The following is a 25,190-nucleotide window of genomic DNA, read 5'->3' as shown; positions in this document are numbered from 1 at the left end:
CAGCATGTGCTGTGAGAAACCAAGCTCACAAAGGCTATATAAATTTTTTTGGCAGTATCCACAAAGATACAAGTAGCCTACCACCTGACAGTTCACAAACATTTTTATGTAAAAAAAGTGAATGACCGGAATGAATACGAGTGAATAAAATGCTCTACGAGTCTACTTGTATCCTCAAGAGTCAAGAACATAAAAAGAAAACAACGTTTTACTTCTGTCTCCTTTTTTCTCTCGTTGCTTTCGCAACGACAACAATTGAAAGTTTAGTTCTTTCAAGATATGGTCAAGCGTATTGAAAGAAATGGCCACATAGTTTCTAGCTTTACGTCTGACAACGTTGAAATAGTGTATTTGCAGTGTTTTTGTTGGTATACAAGAAAAGATGCATGCTAGTTAGACAAGAAAAACTAAATATGCAAGTTGAAAGCATGAAGCTAAGGTAGATAGCTATGCAAGTATCGTTTATAGGCTACTGCTGTTGTTATAAATACTTAATAAATTAATTAATCTTCAAAAATATGCGCTCACTCTATGTTGTGTAAGTAAAAAAAAGTTAATAAATTGCCTACTCACTTAACTGGACAGACAACAGTCACAACACCACGTAACTATCAGTCAACTGCAAAAAAATATATTAACCCCAGTTTAACAGATGACTTTCATTTTTGTTTAAATGTTATTGGAAATTCAAACCGGCTATGTAGCATTATGAAAATAAATAGCTCATATACTTCTTTATAAAGTTTTTATATCATAAAGTAATTTTTAAATAAAAATATTGTTTCAAATTACTGATAGTCCAAATTTTGAGCCAAATTGAAAATGTGTCTTGCAACTCAGGCCTATAGGAAAAAAAAAATTTGCTTTGAAACGGCTGTGATACTACATTATATCAAATCAAATCGTGGATGGAGCATAGTTTTGGTTACTGAATTTAGAAAGTTAAAATAAATTGGAAGTTTAAAACTTTTTTAAAAGTGTTTTGTTGTCGATTTGGCTTCTATCAAGGAGTAGCTGTTTTCAAAATGGCGTCTTCATTTGAACAGCCAAACGATGGTGAGATTGACATGTACACGATCGAATCGTTAAACGAAAGCCAAAACGACGGCACAGAAAGATCAGCCGTCCGGTCAAATCGACAAAACAATTCCGATGTCATAACTTTGCCTGAAAGTTTGGATTCTCAAAAAAGTTCAAGATCTTTTCATGTTGTCAAAGAGGCTTATGTGCATGAAGCGATGGTAAATAGCGGCAAACAAAATGATGCAACAGACGTGGGACACCAAAATGTGTTCGAGGTTGTTGCTGGTAAAGTCCGAAACTTTTTTAATTTCGGAAGGGGAGGCTGGAGAACTCCTCGAATATCGCCCGAAATGGGATCGAAATTTTTGAATCCAGAAACTACAGATTCGCGCTTATCAAAAAACATGACTGTCGGAAACACGATGATGCTTAAGACCTTCAAAGGTGAAAAGTCGTACGAAATGGACCGGACTTGTAGCTTGCAGTCTTCCCAGCTCAATGACTCTCCTCAGACATTGGAGTACTCTCAGCAGGCTGACTCAAGGGGATTGGATACGAATATCAACTACATTTCTTACGAGGCGGACATTTATTCCGTAAACGCTGCTGGGAATCCAATTCCTATAACCATAGAAGAAAGTAAAGCAGACCCACAATATGACAGCTCATCCGCCGGTAATTATATCTTTTGATATTTTTTATACATTGCTAATCTGTTGGTATTGCTCGTAGTATTTTCCTTTGAATCTTTTGGTGTGGGTTAATGGAAAACGGAAAAAGTGCCTTTGAAATGTTTCTGTGCAAAAATCGCCATGTGTGCTCATTAACAAAAATTAGGCTGCAGCTAATAAAGCAAACTAACCAACAACATAATTTTTAAATAGGAAACAACAAAAAATAAACCAATGATAGAATTAATAATTATTTCTATCATTTTTAGAGGATAGTTTTGAAGAAGTTGGAGGTTTCAACTCGAAAACGCAATTACGGCCTTCAATGAAAAAACGCGGAATAAAGGAAATATTTGTTGCAATGTGGAGAAAGACGTACAAGCCTGACTGTGTGTTTATGTATTACTGGCTCATGTTTATAAGCATCTGTTTCTTATACAATGTTTGGATTATTCCGTTAAGAGCAGCGTTTACAGGTTAGTTTATAATTGTAGGATTTACGATTTATGACTTAAAAGGTCCATAGCATTGTTAGGCTCCTTTTTGGATTTTGTTGTTTAATCAATAAACCATTAAATTTTGAAAGCTATTGCTAATCAAATGAAAGTCTAGTTGTCTTTCAGTTAAAGATTGCATTTAAAAATTAATGCAGTGACGAAACGTGCTGCGAATTTTTGTACTTGGGATCGGACGCAAAAAATGCCTTCTCATTTCTGGTCAAGAAAAATAACATTTTGCGTGAAAGAAAATAAAACTCACTTAAAAGATACACAAGTAGATTTTTGCTTTTTTGGTCAAGTAGCCTAGCCTACAAAATTAATAAATAACCGGTCAAATCATACAAACAAAACTTTTGTTGAAAATTTTGCTGCGGTGCTGACTTTGAAATGGTTGTCTCTTTAAAGGTCATACTAAAATTTAATTACAAGCGAATCTTCCATGGTTAATGTGTTTTTGCAAAACTTACACAGTACAAACTAAGCCTAACTTCTAAAGCATAATTTTGATCTTTGATGAAAGTTTTCAAAAATATGTTCAATTAATGTCTGAAAGTGTGCTTTTCACAGCAAATAAAGTTGAGGTAAAATCATCAGTCTCATTGCCATTATGCCACTCTGAAGTGTTGCTTTTTACAGAGTAGCCTAGCATGCACAAATTTCAGATAAAAATTAAAATTCAGAACTCTTCAGTTTTCTATTGGGTAAAACTTGTAATCTCGAAGATGTGATTTCCAAAATTCATAAACTAACATTTTTGCAGATATTCAAGGAACGTGGCAAAATGTATGGTTTGCCTTCGATGCCATATGTGACTTCTTCTATTTAGTTGACATCTTTATTAAGTTTCGGACTCGTTTTACTAGAGAAGGAATTTCTATAAAGTCAAGGAGGCAATTGAACAGAAAGCACAGGAGAGAATGGACTCTTCTTCTTGATTTTATTTCAATTTTTCCCACCGATCTCTTTTTTATTGAATCCATTAATCCTTTTTACAGACTAAATCGGCTTGCAAAATTTTATAGAGTTGTAAGTAATGTTTGTTTTTTGATTTTAAAGTTGATATGGTTTTGATAAAAATACCTAATTTTTTTAAAAATATTTTCTAAATATAGTTTTTTTGACAATCTTGTTTTGTTTTTTCTAAAGTAAAAACCAAAATACGAGCACTAATCCTGTAGACATAAAAACCATTTATTACACCTGATACCTTAGTTAGTGTGATCTGACATAAGCTATCTCCTTCCACTCAACTATTTTTTTTTATTCATATTTTTTCTATTCAGTATTCTTGCTATCGCATGGTGGAGCTAAAGACGCAATGGCCAAATACCTTGCGAGTGATCAATCTCATGCACGCAATAGTCGTCATCATACATTACAATGCTTGTATTTATTACGCTGCTTGTCTACAGCATGGATACGGTAAGATTTTTTAGTTGTTACAGACGAACAAAATTCATTACATGTAATTCCAAGATATGATAGGACAGGCGTTAAATCAATGTAAAAATCGACTGATTTGCTATCTGGGATGTATCATGCAATAGCAATTAATTCCATAAGTTTTGCAACAAGATTTTTTTGCCAACACAACATGTTTAAATGACTTGTATTACGTGGCAATCTCAATAAAGTTAATTTTTCAAATGGGTATGTTTAAGTTAATGCTTTGTGCGTGTGCAAACATCAATGGTATTATCTTCTGTATGATATTGTGGTGTAGCCTATATTAAAACCAATCTAAAAAAAATGCTTGAATAAAAATCTTTTAAGGAAATGCTTCCTTGTTGTTTTTGAAAACAACGTTATATTTGTGTTGCATTGCTTTAAGGTTCCACATTATCAAGTTGGGCGTTTCCTGACCCTTCCTTGTATCCCGATTATGCCACTCGGACACGGCAATACACCTATTCATTTTATTGGTCTTTGCAAGCACTAATATTGATAGGAGACCGCGCACTGCCGGAAGCCGATTGGCAGTAAGTTAATAGGCTATACAAACAACCACATTAAGATCATCATCATCATTAAGTTCCTTCCTCTCGTCGAGGGTTGGAGGCAATGAGGCGCCAAGTTTCTCAGTTGTGAGATTTTTCTACTGCAGTTTTGTAATTGAGTCCTGACCAGTCTTCAATATCATTAGTCCAAATTCTTGGTGGTCTGTCCCTATTTCGTTTGCCGTTCATTTTTCCTTCTAGTAGCCAAAATATTTCAATTTTCTTGATTTAATTGTTTGTAGAATGTCGATGTTGGTTTGTATTCTAGAGATAGAAATTAAGATCTAAAGTGGCTATTATTGCGAAGTTTTCACCTCAGCACATAGTTCTTAGCGTAAGCTTTTGCGCTATGTTTGTGTGATTAGAATCGCGATCTTTGGTTGTCACTACAGCTACTGCCCTTAACATAAGTTGAAATATTTTTCTTTTACAGATTTGTTTACACGATATATATGAGCATCTTTGGAGTATTTTTAACAGCTTTTATCTTCGGTAAGTAAGTTTGGCATAAAAGGTATTGATAAAAACAATTGACAATGTGTAAAGAACAACCTGCAGCTGAGATTTATAAACATAAAAAATCAAGCAATTTAATTGATTAATGATTTTGTCGTAAAAAATGAGCGTAGTTATAGACCCGCAAAAACGCAACGCAAACCAAACTTAAACTCCGCCGAAGATTTAGACAATTTTAAAACTACAAGTCTAGAAGATCAAGATCAAGATCAAACTACTTGTATAGCCTGGTGTAGACAAATGACGTTCTTCCTAGATGTCGTCACAACGTCGAGTGGTTATTGTATCAGCGAGTATTGTATGTCACTCACTGTAACAATGAGTTTGATGTTAACCGTGAAGACTACAGTGTGCAGCCTACCACACTATATACAGTACACAGTCCACAGTAGGCTATACATGAATTTAGGCAGTCGACTTAGAAAGTAATGAAGTGGAAAGCAGCAGTCGTCCCGACCTCGCAGCTTTTTATATGTAGGCTACGACTCGTATTTATTTTGGAAAGTGCACATTGACAAGGTCTTCATGTGACTTTCTTCAGGTTACGCTGCGATGCTGTTGTTGGGGGACAACTTAAGTAAAATGAAATTTGAAAATTCAATGGAGGCGACAAGGAAATTCATGGAAAGGCGAAAACTTCCGAAAGAACTTCGTCAGCGCGTTGAACATTTCTACGATTACATGTGGAACAAGTAAATAATTGACACATTAAAAATGCACAATGTATGATTTTTAACGTATTTAATATTAAGATAATATGTAGAATAGCCGAAATTTCTTTGTTCACTTAGCCTACTTGTGGCGTTTTCAGATCGGAGTTCAGTCACTTGGATGAAAATAGGATGCTACGTCATCTCCCTCTGTCAATCAAACAAGAAATTGCTTTTCACGGAAACTTTCGAGCTTTGAAGCAGGTAGAGTAGAGTTTCACTTTACCATAAAGATCATATTCTTGTTTTGTCACTCTAAAGGTTTCATGACTTCTGCTTTTTTATTGTAGGCTACATATCGTCTTCTTCGTGATGGTAAAAACTAAAAACAAACTAAAATGTGTTCAAATATAGCAAAAAGATGAAAAAAGTTTATCTTTTGAAACATATGCTTAGCATGTGTTTAGTTTTTACATTTCAAACTCTTTATTTTATGATCAGAGTAACCAGTCGTTTTAATCATTTTGCTCCTAAGTTCAACCCTTTTTCCAACTTTTTGCTTCTTTAACTATATCCATTTGTTCACGTTCAGCTTCCCCAGCTTTCCAAATGTGACTCAAATTTGCTTCGAAGCCTTGTTTACAAGATCAAAAGAAGAACTTACCTTCCGGGACAGGTTGTCTACAGAAGTGGTGATGCTGGGACTGAAATGTACATCGTTGGTGAAGGAGTTCTCCAGATAGTCAGGTAAACAGTCAGTGACTATTTATGATGGCCGAGTTATTACTATCGCATCCACTTTTGAAATACCGTAATTAAATGTAAAATATTGTAGAAAGGGGCGTTCTTCGTGGCATTCAGCACAAGGTGTGTCGCTGTCAATTGTTGCTACAATCGGCTGCCGAAAAGCAAATGTAAACTATGTTAGCACAAAACAAGCATAAACCTAAACAGACTTTGTGAATCTCAGGCATTAGCCAATAGTCTGGCTGGTAGCTTATTTTGAAAATTATTCTTAAAAAACCAACACTTGCTGAATTGTACACAGGGAAAGAGATGGAAACATATCTACAGCAAAAGCGGGTGATGTGTTTGGTGAGATGAACATCTTTAATTTGAGGAAAAATCACAAACGATCCGCTGACGTTGTATCTTGTGGCTATACGGAGCTCTTTGTCCTCACTGCGAATGACGTCAACGAAACGCTGACGCAATACCCACACGTCAGGGTAAGTAATCATAATTATACAAAACAAAGAGTGAAATTGCTTTTGATAAAGGAATTATATTGTAATGCGAGATAAACCAAATCAGTGTATTTACTAGATCATATTCAAAGTCTGCTGTAAGTAGCCTACCGCACAAATTTTGTCAACAGTTTTGTATAAAAAGTAAACTTCGAGATTACATTAGCTTTGAAAATAATAACCGATTTCAAAAAGCCTTAAAACCGTACGTCATGCTATGATATTTCAAAGTCACTTTGCAAAAACACATTGATTTCTTTTTGTTTCAGAATTTGATTGTGCAACAAGCCAAACGCGAGCGAGCGATCATTCGACGTAAAATGTCATCCAACTTTTATAAAAGACATGGTCAGCATCAAAATCATCCTCAACCTACAAAGCTTGAAAGTAACGAAAACTTGCAATCTGCATCTAATAGTAATGGAAGTAGCAAAGAAAACTCAACTGCCAAAAGAACAGTTCGGGAACCTAGGTACTGCAACGCTTAGTGTTACCGTAGGCCGCACTGTAATTAGAAGGCTCTGTGCTGTATAAGCTTTTACCGAGATTCTTTGACAAATAGGCTTTATCTCACTACAACATTTTGAAAATAAAAACGGCTGCTGGTTCTTTTTTTTTTAATTTTTCTTGATTAATTCCAAAAAAAATCTCTAACTTCTGAAATCAAACATGGTTGCTACTCTTCTTAGGAGAGTAGCAAAAGTAGCTTTTATAAAAGTTGAAATCTCAGGAGGGTAGCAACTGCTTAGTTTGCTCTGCTTCCTGCTTGGCATTGAGCACTCTTTTTGTAAGGTTAATAACATTTATAGCTTAATTCCTAAATCAGTATATCTCTACCAAATTGTTATGAACAGACTTTGGCAAAAAAAACATATAGTAAATTTCTTTGTTACCCTCTTCGAATTGATACTTTTTTCAGCCAAGGTACCAGCAATTGCAACAGTACGAGCTTCGTAAACTTCAGTTTTCGTGATGATAGTCCGGATAGTGGAATGCCTTCTTCTCCGTTTAGAAGAAAACTATCGGAGAGCGAATTTAAAGGGATCTCTGGCGTACCTGCAGGAGGCGTAGAAATGATAATGCGACCAGACATTGCGGAAAAATTAACAGAAGTGTATCACAAAAATCTAAAATCTCTGCAGAAATCTTTGGATGACGTCTGGGTGCGTATAGTTAATATATAATAAAATTCATTTTTTTGCAGTTTCATTGTTTGTCAAATATTCTAAAACGGATTTAATATTTTTATAGCTTACTGAAGTATCTAGCCTGAAACAACAGCTTGCTGATACGGAAAAAGAGCGCGATAATAGAGCAAGAGAAGTGATCCAGATGCGTAGACGAGCAAGTAAAGACAAAAAGATCAAACCATCAATAATAGGACGAAGTGTAACTCCAGCTATCGCAGAAGAGAAGACTCAAGAGTTTTCCAAGAGCGACATATCAGACATCGATGAAAGCCCACAAAAAGCGCAGCTGCCCACTGCACTAAAAGCTAACGATACTAAGACACTGCAAAGTCAAGTCAAAGCAAGACCGGGTACAAATTCACAAAGAAAACGGGCCTTTCTTCCAAAGTCATGAGTTGATTGTGCGATACCAACTAAAACCCAAGCTGATAAAACCAACACAGCATTGAATGTGCGCAATGAGGAAAGATTCATTAACAAGCTGTTATGCTACAGAATATTGCGTGAATATTGTTAGAAAATTGTAGTAACATTGCTATATGCAACGCAAGAACTACAACAAACTGAAAGAGATTTTTTATAGATGATGCAGTAGCCTACTCTATATTCACTATAGAAAAGAGTCATTTCTGGAAGAAAGAAAAACAGTCTTGATCACTTCGATTTGATACTTTTGATTGTTTTAGTTACAATGCGTTACTTTTACGTTAATCCGTTACAATGTTGTGACATACAATTGCGGCAGCTATGTGCAAAATGCTTTTGTTTTTTATGCCAAATTAAATAAGGAAATATTTATTTTTTAAATTAAAAAACACTTTTGAAGCTGAATCCTGACAGTTTTGTATAATTCAGTATACAGTAGACTGTGATGGTTGAATCAGTTGACGGTGCAGGCCAACGTTTTCACGTGTAGTTAAAATACCGTTCCCCTGTAAATCATCCCATGTACTAAAGGAGCCACGAAATGCAGTGGAGCTGTCTTTGACGTCTTTTGACTGTCTTGCTCAATTGGATGCCTTGAAAGTTAACTGACCTTGCTTTCTCTGACATTTCTTTATTTTATTTAATTATGTTATATTTTGTGTGAAATAAAGTATGCTAAACCCGCTAAAGTTACTATGTTTTATTTCTCTATTTCTTTATTTACGATTGATAACAGCGCATCGATTTACAAACCAAGCTTTGAAAAGACTCGTCGTCTGTGTTTCATCAGCGTGGTGTGGAGATCTGTTGTTATCACTTATCTGGGATGTGAAGCTGTTTACCTTCACTGATTGCATAGCTAATTATAGCAAAGATAAGCTACCGATATATTACATGCGCTATTTTCTGCCATAAATAGTATCGATTTATTTTTGTGAACACTTGAAGTGAAGCCTCTTTTTCAGCATAGAGCAGTTGTTAGAGATGACAGAGCTTACTGCAAGCAGTGGGAAATACGGGAAATATGGTTGGATTATATGGGAAATATGATCCTCTTGTCTTGGTAATAACTGATAGCGAACAAAGAATTATGACTAGAACAGATAATGCCTAGAGAAAGGCTAGAAATGTATTGAAAGGAAACCTTGTAGAGTACAGTGTTTAGTAGTTTCATTATGCAGAATTGTTTCGCCGCACAAGTAATCACGAACAAACTTAATTAAATGCAGTCAGTTTCCAGCATTTACACACCAACTTCGAAACTGTACCACAGTCCACAATGCAAATTACTTACTGTATAAATAACCAGGGTGGTTATTTTGCATTGACATGGATATATTTTTCTACAATGGACTTGTACTTTTCGCATAGATGAAATTCTTTTCTTGAAAAAGCGGCTTTGTGGTCGTATCTTATAAAACGTTACTTGAAAAAGAACGAGTATACAGTACAGCATGATGCCTCCAGGCATTTAATCGTAGTCTGGATCATCTTCTTATTTAGTAATAATCTGAACAATTATTATCCTGCTATAAATAATAATAGCTCGTGGGCGAGCTGTAACAACATTATAATAGCAGACCCATAGAATACCAAACAGACAGGTCACTGAAACATTATACAGTGAGGCTTACAAGTTTCAAATAGTTTGAAAATTCATTGAGGCTGTTCACCAGGCATTTAGTTAAATAACATGATGCGTTCTACTGGTGCATTAAACTAAACTATCACAAGATGTATGACAAATTGGGATGGACGACAAATGGCTCCTCGTGCCCCATCCTGTGAGTATCACCTGCTTTCAACCAGATGAGAAACGAAATTTGTCAACAAAGAGCCTCCACCCGGACGGCACAGCTGCAAGGGGCAATTGATAAGTTCAGACGCCCCACCATTCTGCAGCTCAACATAGAAGGCTACACAACAAGCAAGACCAAAGTTGTGGAGCAGCTTGCCCATACCAACCGGGCACTCGTCATCCTCCTCCAGGAGACCCACTGCACTTCTGCAGATAGGCTAGCTATTCCCAACTACACGCTAGCCGGGTCTACCTTAAGCAGGAAGCACGGCATTGCCACGTTTGTGCATGAGAGCCTGAAGTGGACGTTTGTCGACCAATCTCCAACTGATGCCGAGATTGAGTGGGTGTGCATATGTATCTCAGACTACAACATCGTCAACATCTACAAGCCCCCACCCTCGCGAATGTTGCCATCATCCCTTCCAACGTTCCCCTCCCCCAGTCTCTACGCTGGCGACTTCAACTGCCAGCACATCGACTGGGGCTACAACAACACAAGCAGCGACGGAGAATTGCTGGCTGACTGGGCCTCTACAAACCATCTTGCCCTCCTATTCAATCCAAAGGAACCAGCCAGTTTTCACTCCGGCCGCTGGGGAACAGGGACAAACCCTGACTTGGCCTTCACGAGTGTCGACAGCTCTCTTCCAGACAGACGTGTGCTTGAGAAGTTCCCGCGGTCCCAACACCGGCCGTCCCTCATCATCGCCCCAAAACTTGTGGCTCCTGTCCGGAGTTCATCGGTGAAGCGATGGAACTTCAAAAAAGCCGATTGGAATCAATACAGCCTCCTGACCAATGAGTCTGCTGCAAAGTTACCACCGACTGAAACATGCAACGCAGACGAGGCATACCAGGACTTCTGCAATGCCATAATAACTGCGGCAAAGGCCACAATACCACGTGGCCATCGAACCAGCTATAAACCATGCTGGGACTCTGAGTGTGAAGCTCTCTACCGCTCATACCTAGCCGCCACAAGTGGTGCTGCTTCTAACACCGCCGCCACCAGACTACTTGAGCGGCTGGACACAAAGAAGCTTGAGCGGTGGAACGAAGCTGTCCAAACCATCGACTTCTCACACTCAAGCCGCAAAGCATGGAGCATCATCAACAACCTCACTGGGCGCTCAGCGAACTCCCCTCGTCAGTGCCCCGTTTCTGCTAATGCCATCGCTTCCCAGCTAGTGCAGAACGGGGTGTACAAGACAAAGGACCGCAAGGCATCCCGCCTTGTTGCCAAGGAAGTATCTGCCCTATGGCGAGTGGAAACACCACCAGAAGAAACAATCTCTGGAGACTTCACTCCAGAGGAATTCGCCACCGCCCTCCGCCTAGTGAAACCACACAAGTCTCCAGGGCCCGATAAGATCTGCCCTGAGCTTGTGCTCCATGCTGGCCATGCCCTAAAGTCCTGGTTACGTAGATTCCTCTCTTCCTGCCTGCACCACCTCACAATCCCAAAAATCTGGAGAAGAGCTTTAGTAGTTGCGATCCCTAAGCCTCACAAGCCACCAGAGGACCCAAGGAGTTATCGTCCGATATCCCTCCTCTGTGTTCCTTTCAAGATCCTCGAAAGACTGATCTATGCCCGCGTCAACCCAATCATTGACCCGCTCCTTCCAAAAGAGCAAGCTGGGTTTCGGCGCGGAAAATCCACTGTAGATCAGGTCACACTGTTGACCCAAGACATCGAGGACTGCTTTGAGGCAAAAAAGAAGGCCGGCGCTGTCTTTCTAGATCTCACAGCTGCCTACGATACTGTATGGCATCGCGGCCTTACTTGCAAGCTGCTTCGCCTGCTTCCTGATCGACATATGGTCCATATGATTATGGAACTTGTCAGGAATCGAAGCTTCACCCTCACCACCGGCAACCCACGGCGAAGCAGACTGAGACGCCTGAAAAACGGCGTCCCACAGGGATTGGTCCTGGCTCCACTTCTTTTCAACATCTACACCCACGACCTGCCAACCACGGTCTCCGCAAAATACGCTTATGCGGACGACCTGGCAATTCTCCACTCCACAAAGTCGTGGGAAAGTCTAGAAGACACCTTGAGCCAGGACATGCAAACCATCTCAGCTTATCTCCAGAACTGGCGACTGAAACTCAGCGAAACCAAAACTGTGGCGGCAGCTTTCCACCTACACAATCGGGAGGCTGATCGTGAGCTACATGTCCACAACAACGAAAAACCTCTGTCCTTCTGCCCCGAGCCAAGGTATCTTGGGGTGACACTAGACAGATCGCTCACATACCGCCACCATTTGGTGTCACTGCGCAAGAAACTGACATCCCGCGCTGCATTACTGAAGCGCCTGGCAGGCTCTAGCTGGGGGGCGAGGGCTGACACTTTGCGAATAGCAGCCTTAGCCCTTGTCTACTCTTCAGCAGAGTACTGTGCACCTGTCTGGTGCCGCAGTGCTCACTGCCACAACATCGACACTGCCATAAACAGTGCCCTGCGCACAGTGACCGGATGCCTGCGTCCCACACCATTGGACAATCTCCCCATTCTCGCTGGCATCCAACCTGCTGAGCTTCGTCGCGAAGAAGCCACTCTGTCCCTCGGTCGACGGGCACTGGAGCCTAATCATCTTCTCCACCACAAGATCTCTGCCTTCCCAAACGGGCACCCCCGCCGACTGAAATCAAGACACCCATTCGTGCCAGCCGCTCGGCTTCTGATTAACGAAGCTGATGAACAAGACATCTCTGCGGCTACTTGGGCGGACCATAAATGGAATTCTGAATGGAGGTCAAGCACCACCAGACTCCATTCATTCATCCGCGACGCCGACACACGCCCCATCGGCCTGACACTACAGAGACAGGCATGGGTGCGCCTCAACCGTCTCCGTACGGGCGTCGGGCTTTTCCGCTCAACCATGCACCAATGGGGAATGGCTTCTTCCTCCTCCTGTGAATGTGGTGCCGAGGAACAGACCGCAGACCACATCATCAATGACTGTACCATCTTCAAGCCACCTAACGGAGTGGAAGGTCTGCGCGTCATGGATGATGAAACTAAAGACTGGCTGCTCTCTAGCAGCCTTCCAGTGTAGTCCGGGAACATCGTGAATCTGGGGTGGTAAAAGGATAGACCCTCGGCCCCAGAAGCTCAGACGACGACGACGACGACGACAAGATGTATAAAGTGGCCATCTGCTTTTATCCCTACGTTTTGTCAATCAGACACGACTGACTTCTTCAGGCAGCTAGATTAGATAGTGACTACCTGTCTAGCATGTCAAAACACAGGACCATGTTGCTGAAATGAACTAAACAGGCAAAATGAAAATGTAACTTCCAGACAAAAAATCATCCTTTTTAAGTTGATTGATTGATTGAATCTTTATCCTCGGACTGGGAAAGCTTCTTGCAGAGCTTAATCCTGGCAGTTTCGCATACTTGTAGAAGCTTTGAACCACTGAGGCACTGACGCAGGCCCGGTCACCGAGATTGACACAGTAAAGTTTCCGATTGTTGAAGTCTTGTTGCCGGGAATTATTTCATCCATTAGATGCCTCTGAATGGAGAGCAGTCCTTAACGTGCGTTGCTCAAGCGCACACGCACAAGTTCAAAGTTTGTGCGCTATAGCCTAATTGTTTGTCTAGAACAGAGGCGTACAACTTACGGCCCGCAGGCCAGAGCACGGCCCGCGGTACCCATTTACGTGGCCCGCACATTCTTCATCAAGTAGCCCATTATTTTTAAAATTTTTTCACTGTTAGATCGGAGGATGTTGTTATTTGTAACGTCATCATTAGCATTATTACATCATTAGCATTATTGTTGCGTCATTAGTAAGCGTTGCAGAAAACCGCCTTGTTCTTTTGGTAATGATTCAGTAACATAAATTTTACGTACTTTATGGGTGCAGTGTGGTGAATATATTAATATTTATTCTACAAAAAGCTTAGCATAGTAAAAATGTCTACAAGTAAGAAAAGGAAGGTTGATTATGAAAGGCGGAAATTCAACAATGAGTGGTGTATAAATTACTTCGTTGTTCAACACAATCAAGATGTTGTTTGCCTGATTTGTCAAAACACTATAGCAGTAATGAAAGAGTACAACATCAAGCGACACTACTGTGCAAAACACTCTGCTAATTATGATGGCATTGTGGGTCAATTACGGTTGACAAAATGCAGCAGTTGAAAAAGTCTTTGAGCAAACAGCAAGAGGTATTTCACGGTTACAAGAAAGACATTGAGCTTGTTACAAAACTGAGCTTCAAGATATCTGAAACTAAATGTGTAACTTGATTGTGTGTACTTTTCCATTAAATAAATTGTTCATATAAATTCATGTGTTATTCGATAGACTGGCCCTCAGCATCATTATAATTGTACGTTGTGGCCAGGGCCGGATTTAGACCATGAGAGGCCCTAGGCTATTCCATTTATGAGGCCCCTCCCTATTTTGAGCTCTGAATTTCTCTCTAAACAACATCACGTCATTGCTTAATGTTAAAAATATGAGTGCATTAAACTCTTCGTTCTTTTCATTTTCTACATTCATGGGTGTAAATTTTTAATTAATAGAATAAAAATTTAGTTTAGGCAGTTTTGCTTTTAATTTTAATTTCTTTGATCAAACAACCGTTACAATAATTGTAAAGTTTATTTACGAGGACATAAGAAATAGTTACAGCCATCAAATAGACTAAGACTAGGCTACCAAATTTTTTTTCTAGCTTTGGTCAAAGCAAAATCATGCAAAAGTTCATCAAAATTTATCTGTTTAAGTTTGCCACTCTCAATGCTCAGTGCGGACAACCTTTCTTGAGACATTGTCGATCTCAATTTATTTTTGATGCTTTTGAGCCTTGAGAAAGATCTCTCTCCTGATCAGTTTGATTGATTGAATCTTTATCTTCGGACTAGGAAAGCTTCTTGCAGAGCTTAATCCTGGCAGTTTCGCATACTTGTAGAGGCTTTGAATCACTGACGCAGGCCCGGTCACCGAGATTGACAGAGTGAAGTTTCCGATTGTTGAAGTCTTGTTGCCGGGGAATTATTCCATCCATTAGATACCGCTGAATGGAGAGCAGTCCTTAACGTGCGTTGCTCAAGCGCACACCCCGAGAGTCGAACCAGCGCCGCTTGATCTTGAAGCTTCTTCGTTCCAGAAGTGACGCGCTAACCAATTGAGCTATCGGTTTAGTGACCATTAAGCTGAGAAACAGTCTTAATATTGCTTCCACGTTAGGAAAGGCAATGTTAATTTTTTCCTTGCACATAATTTCATAAAGATCTCCATGAGACAAGGAAATAAATTGCTCTTCTGTACCGGAAAGCCCTTGGTTTTGTGTTTGTCTCAGGTACAAATGAAAATGTAGAAGTTCATCAGCAAGTTTCGGGTCAACATCTTCCGGATACGCTTCCTTTAAATGTTCTACGCCTCGTACAATTTCCACCTTAGTTGCTTTCAGATTAGCAAGAAAGAGGAACATTTCTGCATTGTCACTGTACTGTACACATTAGCTCTTCTTCTTAAATTGGCTTCAAGCACGTCGAGCATAGGGATAAAGGAATTTATTTCAAACCTTTCCTTTGAAGAGAGTTCACTTAAAGCGTCAGGTGCATTTCTTTGTCTCCTAGTGACAGCTCTGTATAGTTAATATTCGGCAAGGTTGCTTTTGCTTGCTGATCAAACTCATCTCTAATTCCGCTTAGAAAGTCTGTCAAACCAATTGTGTATAGAATTTTTACTCTGAAAAGCTTGATATATATACACTTTAGGTAGGGTTTAAACTTGTCAAGTTTTTAAAAGAATTACAACTTCGAAACAGAATTTCGAGGCCCCTGGACGTTGAGGCCCTAGGCTTCAGCCTGCCTAGCCTATTGGTAAATCCGGCCCTGGTTGTGGCCCATTGCGATAAACAGTTGCACGCCCCTGGTCTAGAAGTAGAATTTCCATTTTGCATGTTTAGTTGATTTCAGCAACATGGTCCTGTGTTTTGCCATGCTAGACAGATAGTCACTACCTGGTCTAGCTGCCTGAAGAAGTCAGTCGTGTGTGACTGACGAAACGTTGCAATAAAAGAAGATTGTCACTTTATACATCTTGTGATTGATTGATTGCTTGAATCTTTATCCTCGGACTGGGAAAGCTTCTTGCAGAGCTTAATCCTGGCAGTTTCGCATAGTTGTAGAGGCTTCGGATCACTGACGCAGGCCCGGTGGCGAAAAATTTTTTTCCACGAGATTTCTGTCTCATTTACATATTTTGGTAAAAGTTTGTATTAAAACCGTGTGAATGCAACATTTTCTCGTTGGCACGGTTGGCTCAGTGGCTTCATACCCTGCCTAGTGATCGTGAGAACGAGGGTTCGACGCCCGTCAAAGTCAAACTTTTTTTTTTCTTTACATTAATTTTTGCGGTGCACAAGAGCTTTTCAAAAAAAGTAGGGTTAGGGAAAGCTTATATTTTATTATCATTGTAGAATTTCATTAGCAAATAGTTATTTCGCAATCTGAATCAACAATCTCTCAAAACACTTTCGGAAAATCTTACTTTTAGAGTGACTAAAATCAATGAGACAGAAATCTCGTGGGAAAAAAATTTCGCGGCCCGGTCACCGAGATTGACAGAGTGAAGTTTCCGATTGTTGAAGTCTTGTTGCCGGGGAACTATTCCATCCATTAAATGCCTCTGAATGGAGAGCAGTCCTTAACGTGCGTTGCTCAAGCGCACACCCCGAGAGTCGAACCAGCGCCGCTTGATCTTGAAGTATCTTCGTTCCAGAAGTGACGCGCTAACCAATTGAGCTATCGGGGCGGACTGTTTGATAGTTTAGCTTAAGTTGCATCAGTAGAGCCGGCCTCGGTAGAGCGCATCATGTTATTTGAAATAGTTTGTTGTAGTTTAAAGCTTACTTCGACAATGATGATAGATGAACAATAAATGAGTTATTTGTTTTACAAATTGGGTAATGGGCTGCACCTGTAGGCTGTAGCTATAGCTTACGCAATACGTATTGCAAGACTAAAGATATTTTTTTCAACTTTCTTGCTTTTATGATTAGCCTGACATGCCATGTTCCGTCATAATGATCGAAAACCTACTGCAGTTTTAGCATCATTGAAAACGATTGGAATGTGCGTGGACTTCAGCTGATCCATGTTTAATCGTCAATTGTGGCTTGTCACACTTTAGCTAGAGGCGTAGTGTGTGATTAAAATCTTAGATGAAAGCACTGAGAAATAATGTAAGAAAGATTTACGGTAGGCCTATGTGTGAGTTCTGCTTAACGTTTAGGCCTACAGCTTAACTAGAAATGAACATTCACACCTTTCAGCATTCAGTTTTCATCTCCATTTTGCTTTATTTGAGCACTCGAGTAGTTGACAAATTTGGGTAACTGTTAAAATGTTGGCTATTGCACATCGAGAAGAAAGGGATTGATTTTGTTTTAAAAAGTGAACAGAATTGTTAAGCTTCGAGCAGTCGAGTGTAGTGGCAGTCGAGTGTAGCAGGATTGACAGTGATGGACTCGTGTTTCGCCCATGAGTCTGGGCTTACCAGTATCGCACCACTAATTCATGCCACAGTGTTCTCGACAGCTGTGAGCAAGTAGTCACTGAGCTTGTGTTGAATGCCCGGTAGATTGTTCTTTTTACAAAGAAATAACTTTTTCTGTTGAACTTCATTTTCGCATGGCCAGTCATGCCTGAAACCTATCATCATGAAGCCCAACATTTTTATGTTCCATTTTAAACATCATTTTGCGCATTGTCGTCAAGAGCAAGACCGTTTTGTCATTAAGTTTTTGTGCAAGAACGATATTATTAGATCGTCCCGCAGGGTTGCTTTAAAAAAGAAAAACAAATAAAATTCAAAAAGTTGTGCGTTGAAAGAAGTTTAGCAAAGGGTAGGGAGATTACAATACAAGCTTCCTAAATTTGAAAGTCTCCTTAAACAACCTTGAGGGACGATCCAATAATATCGTTCTTGCACAAAAACTTAATGACAAACGGTGTGCTAAGTGTGTGCTAAGAAGAGGAATGTTGCTAAAACAAAAACATGCAACAACAAATTTATAGTGCTAAAAATTTAATGAAGCTGTCCACCAGGCATTTAGTTTAGTAACATGATGCGAAACTGTTCTACTGGTGCGAATTAAACTATCACAAAAATAAGTATAAGATGATAATAATCTGCTTTTATTCCGACGTTTGCTGGTAGGCCTACACATCTTTATTACTTGTACTTCAGTCACAAAACAAACAATCGACAAAACAGTTTTAACTTACAGGAAGAAGTAGACGAAACGAAGTATATGGTGGTACAGATGGCGGTAGGCCTGCAATAAGGTTTGATAAGGTTTAACCTAACTTTAAGCGGAATTTGATCGCGAAACATCAGACTTACACTCGAATTGGTACATGTGCGGTGGCTCCTCACAAAAGCATTTTGAAGACTTATTTTCAACGTCACTTGTTCAATTGTTGGACGTTGTATCCTATTTGACATGCTTCATGCCAGGGCATTAGGTAAGTGAAGGTAATCTATGCTAAAGATATAACGTACTGTATATGTGCTTGAATTTATGGCTTGTTCTATTAATTACACTTCGGGCAAACTATTCTTAATCATTTTTGTTTTGTTAAATCACAATCAACACCAAATTTAAGTTTTATGTCGCCTGAGGCAGTGGTTCTTGACGGGTCGGCTTAGTTTTGAATCTTTATTCTCGGACTGACAAAGCCTTGATAAGTTATTTCTGGTATAGTTTCGCATTGGCCTACTTATAGAGGCTTTTGACGCAAGGCCGGTTACCGAGATTGACGGAGTGAAGTTTTCGATTGTTGAAGTGTTGTTGCTGGGGAATTGTTTCATCTACTACTTGCCGCTAAATGGAGAGCAGTCTAGAAATGCGTTGCTCAAGCGCACTTCCCGAGAGTCGAACCAGCGCCGCGTAGCCTTGAGTCAAGCGCTTAACCACAAAGCTAATGGGGCGGACACTGCGCGAACGGTCCTTGTGAAAAATCTGGATTTTCGGAACAAATACCAACTACTCTACCAGCTCAGTGACCGAGTGGTTTCCCCTTCGGCTCTGGTGCTGGTAGATTTGAGGTCGTTTCCAGGTCGGGTCAAACCGAAGATTTTAAAAAGTGTGCCGATTGTGTTCTTTCTTGCTTAACGCAAGTGAGAATAAGTTGGGTAATAATGTGATGACATCTTAAACTAGATACAGAATTAAAAATGAGCGCTGTCGCTAAAAGACCTTACCTGTTGCAGAGTGACAATAAATATAATCATAGCATTATTATTACTATCTATTCTTTTATCCATGTAGCCTACCTCCTTCTTTGTATGTTGCAAAGACGAGGGGTTCCTAAGACAATATTTTTTGGAGTAGGTGTCCCAAGATTTGAAAAGTTAAATATCACTCCCTTAAGTTATTGAAAATAAAAAGAACTTTCATAAATTTTATGTCCAGCTCTGTTCTTTGTTTTAACTGTAGCCTAAGCTACACTCTGCTGCGCAGCTAGCTAGTCTATCTTGTATCCCAGACTTTCTAAAATCATACATAGACACGAGCAAGAAAACAATATTTTAAGAAGTAGTTGTGGCCCCGTTTTCATCACAGAAACCGTTGTTGTGTGTAGGTCAATGTATTTTGAAGTTTGGACATATATACACCACGGCGTTTTTTTTAATTTTTTGGGGAAATTTCTAAAGAGTGGGGTAGCCTACTATGCTCAGCAAATCTGGCACTAGGTGGAAGAATACAAGCAAAATTTTACAAAAATACAAAGAAAGTGTTGAAAAAGTATGTTAAAATTTTAAGTCTGAAACTCCACCATCCTGGTTATGCTGTTAGCCTTAAAGTTAATGTTAAAGTATTATTAATTAAGTTAATGTATTATTTTTCATATATTTTGAAATAGCTACGGCTGCGTACGCGGAAGTTAGTTTCGGTATGACTCGCACAAAACAAATATCACGTGACAAAAATGTTGTTCCGCATGACGTAGCCTACTTGAAATGCGACCGTGTACATAAACTTTACAAAAACTGTGACTGGTTGCAATCACCTCGAGCAATGTTGGTGGCTACACATAGCCGTAGAGAGCAGCACTGAGATCCCTTCAACACAAAACACGACATCTCTAGAAAAAACAACACACTTTGAGAATGAAATAAAACTATCGAAATAATAATACTCAAATAAATCCAATACTGCAGGCTCCTCCAAAATTTATCGAGAAAAAAAGTCAGTTATTCAAAAATCAGAGGTTGTCTCTAAAAAGTTGATTGGATGCAAACACGTTATAGTAAAATAATATGAAGCGTATTCTTATATTTTCCGGGCCCCTAGAATGGTAACAGGCCCCCTTAAATTATTCCTGTTTCTGGTTCAAAAACATTCCTCTCAACTTCTGTAGCCTACCACCTGTCATATGCTACTAGCTGTAGAATACAGTAACTCTTCCTGTGTGGTTCACTGGTCCAGATGACTTATATGATAGGTTTGTGGTTTACCATGAAATCTGTGTTGGCTACGCATTTGCATAGCCAAATTACATTGATTGCGAAGCAAATTTATAACCAAATCAAATTCTATTTCTATAAATATCCATTTTCAATGAGTTCCAAACCATAAATGAGCTGGTTGTCCTTAAATTAGGTAAAATCTTTACTGATGGCCACTGTGGTTATAGCCTACAGGCCCTACTCTAATAAGCATTTTGGTCATCATCCATATCATTCAGAACGCATTCTTCTATGTCCAACTTACAGCTGTATGCGTTGGCTACATGTGTTGAATCATCAAGCCACTCACTCATGCCATAGATCGTATCAACAGTACTTCAACACGCATTAGTCTACTTGTACACTTAGGGTTACCAATTGTTTTGTTTGGTTTATCATTATGAAAGCAGCTTGATACACAAGTAACATTACATCAGTGTTATAGGTCGGCCAAGAGACACACATTTTTTTATGTATTAGAGAAAGAGAGAGGTTATGTTTAATATTTTAGAAAGCAAAATTTGATAATTATTCTGATTTAAAGCTGAATGCAAAGCCAGCTACTCAAACCTTGCTAAGAACGGAAATAACTAAACAACTAATTTATTATTTAAGTTACTTTAGATTTAGTATGAACACAGTTCAGTTCAGTTTGTTTTTATTTCTGACCATCACAACGAAAAAAACAATAGCCTATATGCCAAACATAGCAGAAGTCTAGAAACACGTTACACATCAAGAGCCTACGTGAAGGTTAAACTGCAGTCAAAAAATAATACAGTAGAATTTGCCTATAGTGACTTTGGCTATAGTGACACTTCGCCTATAGTGACACCTGTTGCAAAGTCCCGTTTGCATACGCAACAGTTGAGTAGAATTCGGCTATAGTGACACTTCGGTTATGGTGACACTTTTTCCGCGGTCCCTTCAGGTGTCACTATAGGCGAATTCTACTGTATAAAACAATGAAAATGCAGACATCCATCAGACCATCAACACGTAAACTACGTACGGCAGCTTAAGCTTCATTCTGTTTTTAAAAATCTGGGAAGTGTCCATACGATGTTCATTCATGTTCATTTACCGACGTTGTTACAAATCTCTCAATTCTCTTATGATAGCATTAATGTCCTCAGACGCTTTCTATAAAACGACATATTTTAAGCACTACAATGATATGTTGCACATGTCATCCAAGTGACTCCTTACGTCTTGTTTTTTTGTGTTTTGGCTTTAATATGGACAAACTTGTCTGATACAAATAAATAAATAAATTTACCAGTGTACGAACTTCGTGCGATTGAATTACAAGTTAAATAATTGTTTGCTTACGTAGTAAGTTAATAATTAAGTTGTTACAAGTTACCACAGAACTTGACAAAAACGTCACCGCAACAGATGATTAGCAATCCAATAAGAACAATTGCACAGCAATAAAAGGCTTCCACAAGCTTTTTGAATCTCGCAGCTTGAAATATTAGGTTATCTTGTCGACAAAACCCCAGGACAAAACGTATTTTAATTGAGTTCATGCAACGTGCAATAAGCGGGGGTCCATTGTTTCCCTGAGCCGAAAAGTAACTCTCCTACAAATTAAATAACATGATAAGCGTTATTCTGGTGCAAACTAAACTGAACTATCACAAGATGTATGAGGTGATTACCACTGTACTTTTAATGTGTGTAAAAGACGTCATAAACCAGCTTTAGTCACTCAGTTGGCTTAAATCGAATAGACATTTCCAAACGTTTACAAAACGGCAAAATTGACATTCTTAAAGTAACCATATCCACGCACACAGTTTGAAGCAAGCCATACAAAGCCGCTTGCGTTATCATACATAGACTTTTGTCTCCAACCAGACTTCGATGGCATGTGGATCAGTCACACGCATGAGACAATCAACCGCAGCAAATGGTGTTGCAAAGAAAGGTTCTCGCCAGAACAAATTATTCAATGCAAACAACACCTAGAAGTGAAAGTCGGAAAGGGTTATCAGTCACGCAGCGAGCAACAAAGTTTGTAGATGAATCTTTAGCTTAGCATTCACTCTAAATGTGTATAGTACAGTGCATAGCCTACAAAGCAGAAAAAACGTGACTTAATTTCGCAGTTATGTTGAATTAAAGTGTTAACAAGTTACTAACAGCTTTCTTATTCTTTAGGTAGCCTACACTGTTTTCAAAGTGCCAGCATTCTTTCTGATTATGAGTAAGCGTGATAAGAGTTGACTTTAAAGTGCAAACAAGACTATGTTGCTTGTAGAATTTCCGGTAGCATGGAGCTTTAGATTAGATTTAGTTTTATGGCCTATAAGTTTGTGCCATGTCTCTTAGTGTAGCTACGCAGTCATCCACAAGCCATCTCATCTCTTCCCAGCGCAATTATTAAAACGGCAGTAATAACCACAAACTAAATAGATGCATGCCCAGCTGTCACATATCGCTATTTCAACATCACTTTAACGTATGACGATAGGTAGACATACAAAACTACCCCAGCTAACAAAAGTTGACTTTACTTTTATTGAACGCCATTAGACGTCATTCATCATTAGACGTTGAAAGAACGTCGAATTTTGCTAGCACAGAAGGACCTAGACAGCAAAATCCATCAATTTTACATTGATTCAACGTCTGTTGATTTTAACAAATTGTATACACGCAAAAAACACACAAGCGAGTAAAATATTCTTCTCTAACGTTGTCAACACGTAACTGTGTCGTCATCATGAATAGCCTGATAATAATAACATCAACCATAATTGTTCGTTTGAATAAAATATGTTAAAACCGTTGATGTCAATAAAGTTTTGTATGAACTCTCTCCCCAAGCTCAAATGACAGGAAATAGACGACGTGAAAAAACAGCAATTGTTATCACGTCATTCCGGTTTCACAATGAACCTACCTTGATTGGATATAGTAGCCGTTTTTTAAATTTTGTGGCTTCCGCATTTAACTAACCCTGTACCAGAAAGTTAAATATAAAGCACATCGGTTAAGTGAAACAAAGTATACAACATTAAATGTAGTTTTGAACTCTTGTGCACTGTTGCTAAGTTTGAATTGCACAATGCACATCAGATACAAGTTGCCTACTGGGCGTTTGCAACACTTTGTTGGAGTTGTGGAAAGGCTATGTCAAGCAGCAAGCGTTATTGACATAAGCCTACTATGCAAGAGCCAAGAAGGTTAAGTAATTGAAGCTTAATAACCTTGTGATTATAAAGGTCGTTCATAAGTAAGCAATAGAAAGGTGTGGGTTGCTAGGAGTTAGGACCATAGGAAAGAAAATAAGCTAGTTTCTATCTGAATTAAAAATTAATTTACCGAACACACCTTGGTGTGTATTGCGATACCACACACTACAAAACTGAAACGCTTTTGACATAAAAAATCGTCCCCAAAATATAATGCAGGTTAATGTGCTGTTAGTCTAGCTAGGTTTATATAGTATGGTTTTGATGTAGGCTGCAGATAGCGAAGTCGTTAAGAAAACTAGTACTAGCGAAGACAAAAGAGAGAGGGGTGTTGAGAGAGAGGTGTCCCTTAAACGACAAAAGAGAGAGTGGTGTCCCTCATTGGAGGTGACTCCACAACAATTTGATCAAGCTTTGAACAGCCGTCTTTGAATGTGCAATGCATTTTTCTAAATTTGAACACGTGTGAGTATTTTCACAGTTGGTTTCAGGACCTGCTGCGATTTGAGCTGGCCTTGTTCAGTCGTTCTCAATAACTTGAAAAGAATGGGCGTTGATTAAAGTTGAATTTGAGGTTAAACGTTCTAACTGACCTGCAGTAACGAGGAGTGTCGAGCGACGACTTCAATGAAGCGCCAAATGGCGTCGTCTAATTTTCAGGGAAATGACTTCCTTAGCATTGTGTACAGTAAAAGCCTAAGATTTACTTTAGGCTACCGCTCGTAGTTTTAATTTAGTGTTAATATTATGGTACTAAGTTAGAAATTGTGGTAAATTATGATACCATTTCTTTCTGCTGTTTATCTCCCTCCCCAACGTTAGTAGTCAGCCCTCTTCTCATAGAGTGGAATGTGTCACAATCTATTTCAGCGGTTGGGGGTTTGATGCGTGAGGAAAACAACTTTTTAAGAAATTTGATTTTTTTTTTACTTTAGTAAATAGTTTTAGCTAAAAAAAGTGTTCATCAAACATCAATTATTTTCAATCAACAAATTTAGTTTTTTGTGAGGGTATTTGCGTGAGCTCAATTATTGGATTTTTATATGGATATATAAAAGATTAGGGTTATAAAGGTTTTAAAAGGGTTATAAAAGGTTTGAAGTTATGTAGCTATTTTATGCATTATTTTTTGAATTATGCAATTCAATCTTATAAAGCTGTTATCGATTATCTGTCTGTGGTATTCAAAAAGTATCTCTCTACCAAAGCTATATTATAAAAGGTTAGGTTATAAAAGGTTAGAGAAGCAATTTTTATTTGTACCCTGTTGCCATTCTGTTTGAGGTTTTACTGTCCAGAAAAAAAATGAAACGTCTGGTTAAAACAATGCCGTGTGTTATTATGACAAACTAAAAGGTAAATCGCGGCTAAAGATAGTTTGGTGTGCTGCAGTTGGGTAGCGTCTGAGAGGCACGGGAGCAGGGCCGGATTTAGACCATGAGAGGCCCTAGGCTATTCCATTTGTGAGGCC

At 39.0% G+C, this 25,190-nt stretch overlaps 1 protein-coding gene across 1 annotated transcript; it reads left to right on the top strand.

Moving 5' to 3' along the window:
- Positions 1–1,025: 1,025 nt before the first annotated feature.
- LOC145782346 (uncharacterized) lies at positions 1,026–9,123 on the top strand. Its single transcript, XM_082594131.1, has 13 exons — positions 1,026–1,698; positions 1,964–2,170; positions 2,955–3,220; positions 3,478–3,616; positions 4,026–4,173; positions 4,625–4,683; positions 5,249–5,399; positions 5,519–5,621; positions 5,950–6,104; positions 6,406–6,586; positions 6,874–7,076; positions 7,524–7,767; positions 7,856–9,123. Exons 1-13 carry the CDS (start codon positions 1,026–1,028, stop codon positions 8,186–8,188), a joined length of 2,862 nt encoding a protein of 953 aa, XP_082450257.1. The 3' UTR covers positions 8,189–9,123.
- The last annotated feature ends 16,067 nt before the right edge of the window (positions 9,124–25,190 follow it).

The sequence above is a fragment of the Aplidium turbinatum genome, chromosome 13 (genome assembly GCF_918807975.1).
Source record: "Aplidium turbinatum chromosome 13, kaAplTurb1.1, whole genome shotgun sequence".
Taxonomy (NCBI): Eukaryota; Metazoa; Chordata; class Ascidiacea; order Aplousobranchia; family Polyclinidae; genus Aplidium; species Aplidium turbinatum.
This window is presented reverse-complemented; position numbering and strand designations above follow the sequence as displayed.

Bases quoted from the DNA above. Each gene is read 5' to 3' on its own strand.
- LOC145782346 (XM_082594131.1), top strand. From the start codon at position 1,026: ATGGCGTCTTCATTTGAACAGCCAAACGATGGTGAGATTGACATGTAC. The intron at 4,684-5,248 runs GTAAGTAAGTTT...GACTTTCTTCAG, and splicing joins TTTAACAGCTTTTATCTTCG to GTTACGCTGCGATGCTGTTG. The intron at 5,400-5,518 runs GTAAATAATTGA...TGGCGTTTTCAG, and splicing joins TACGATTACATGTGGAACAA to ATCGGAGTTCAGTCACTTGG.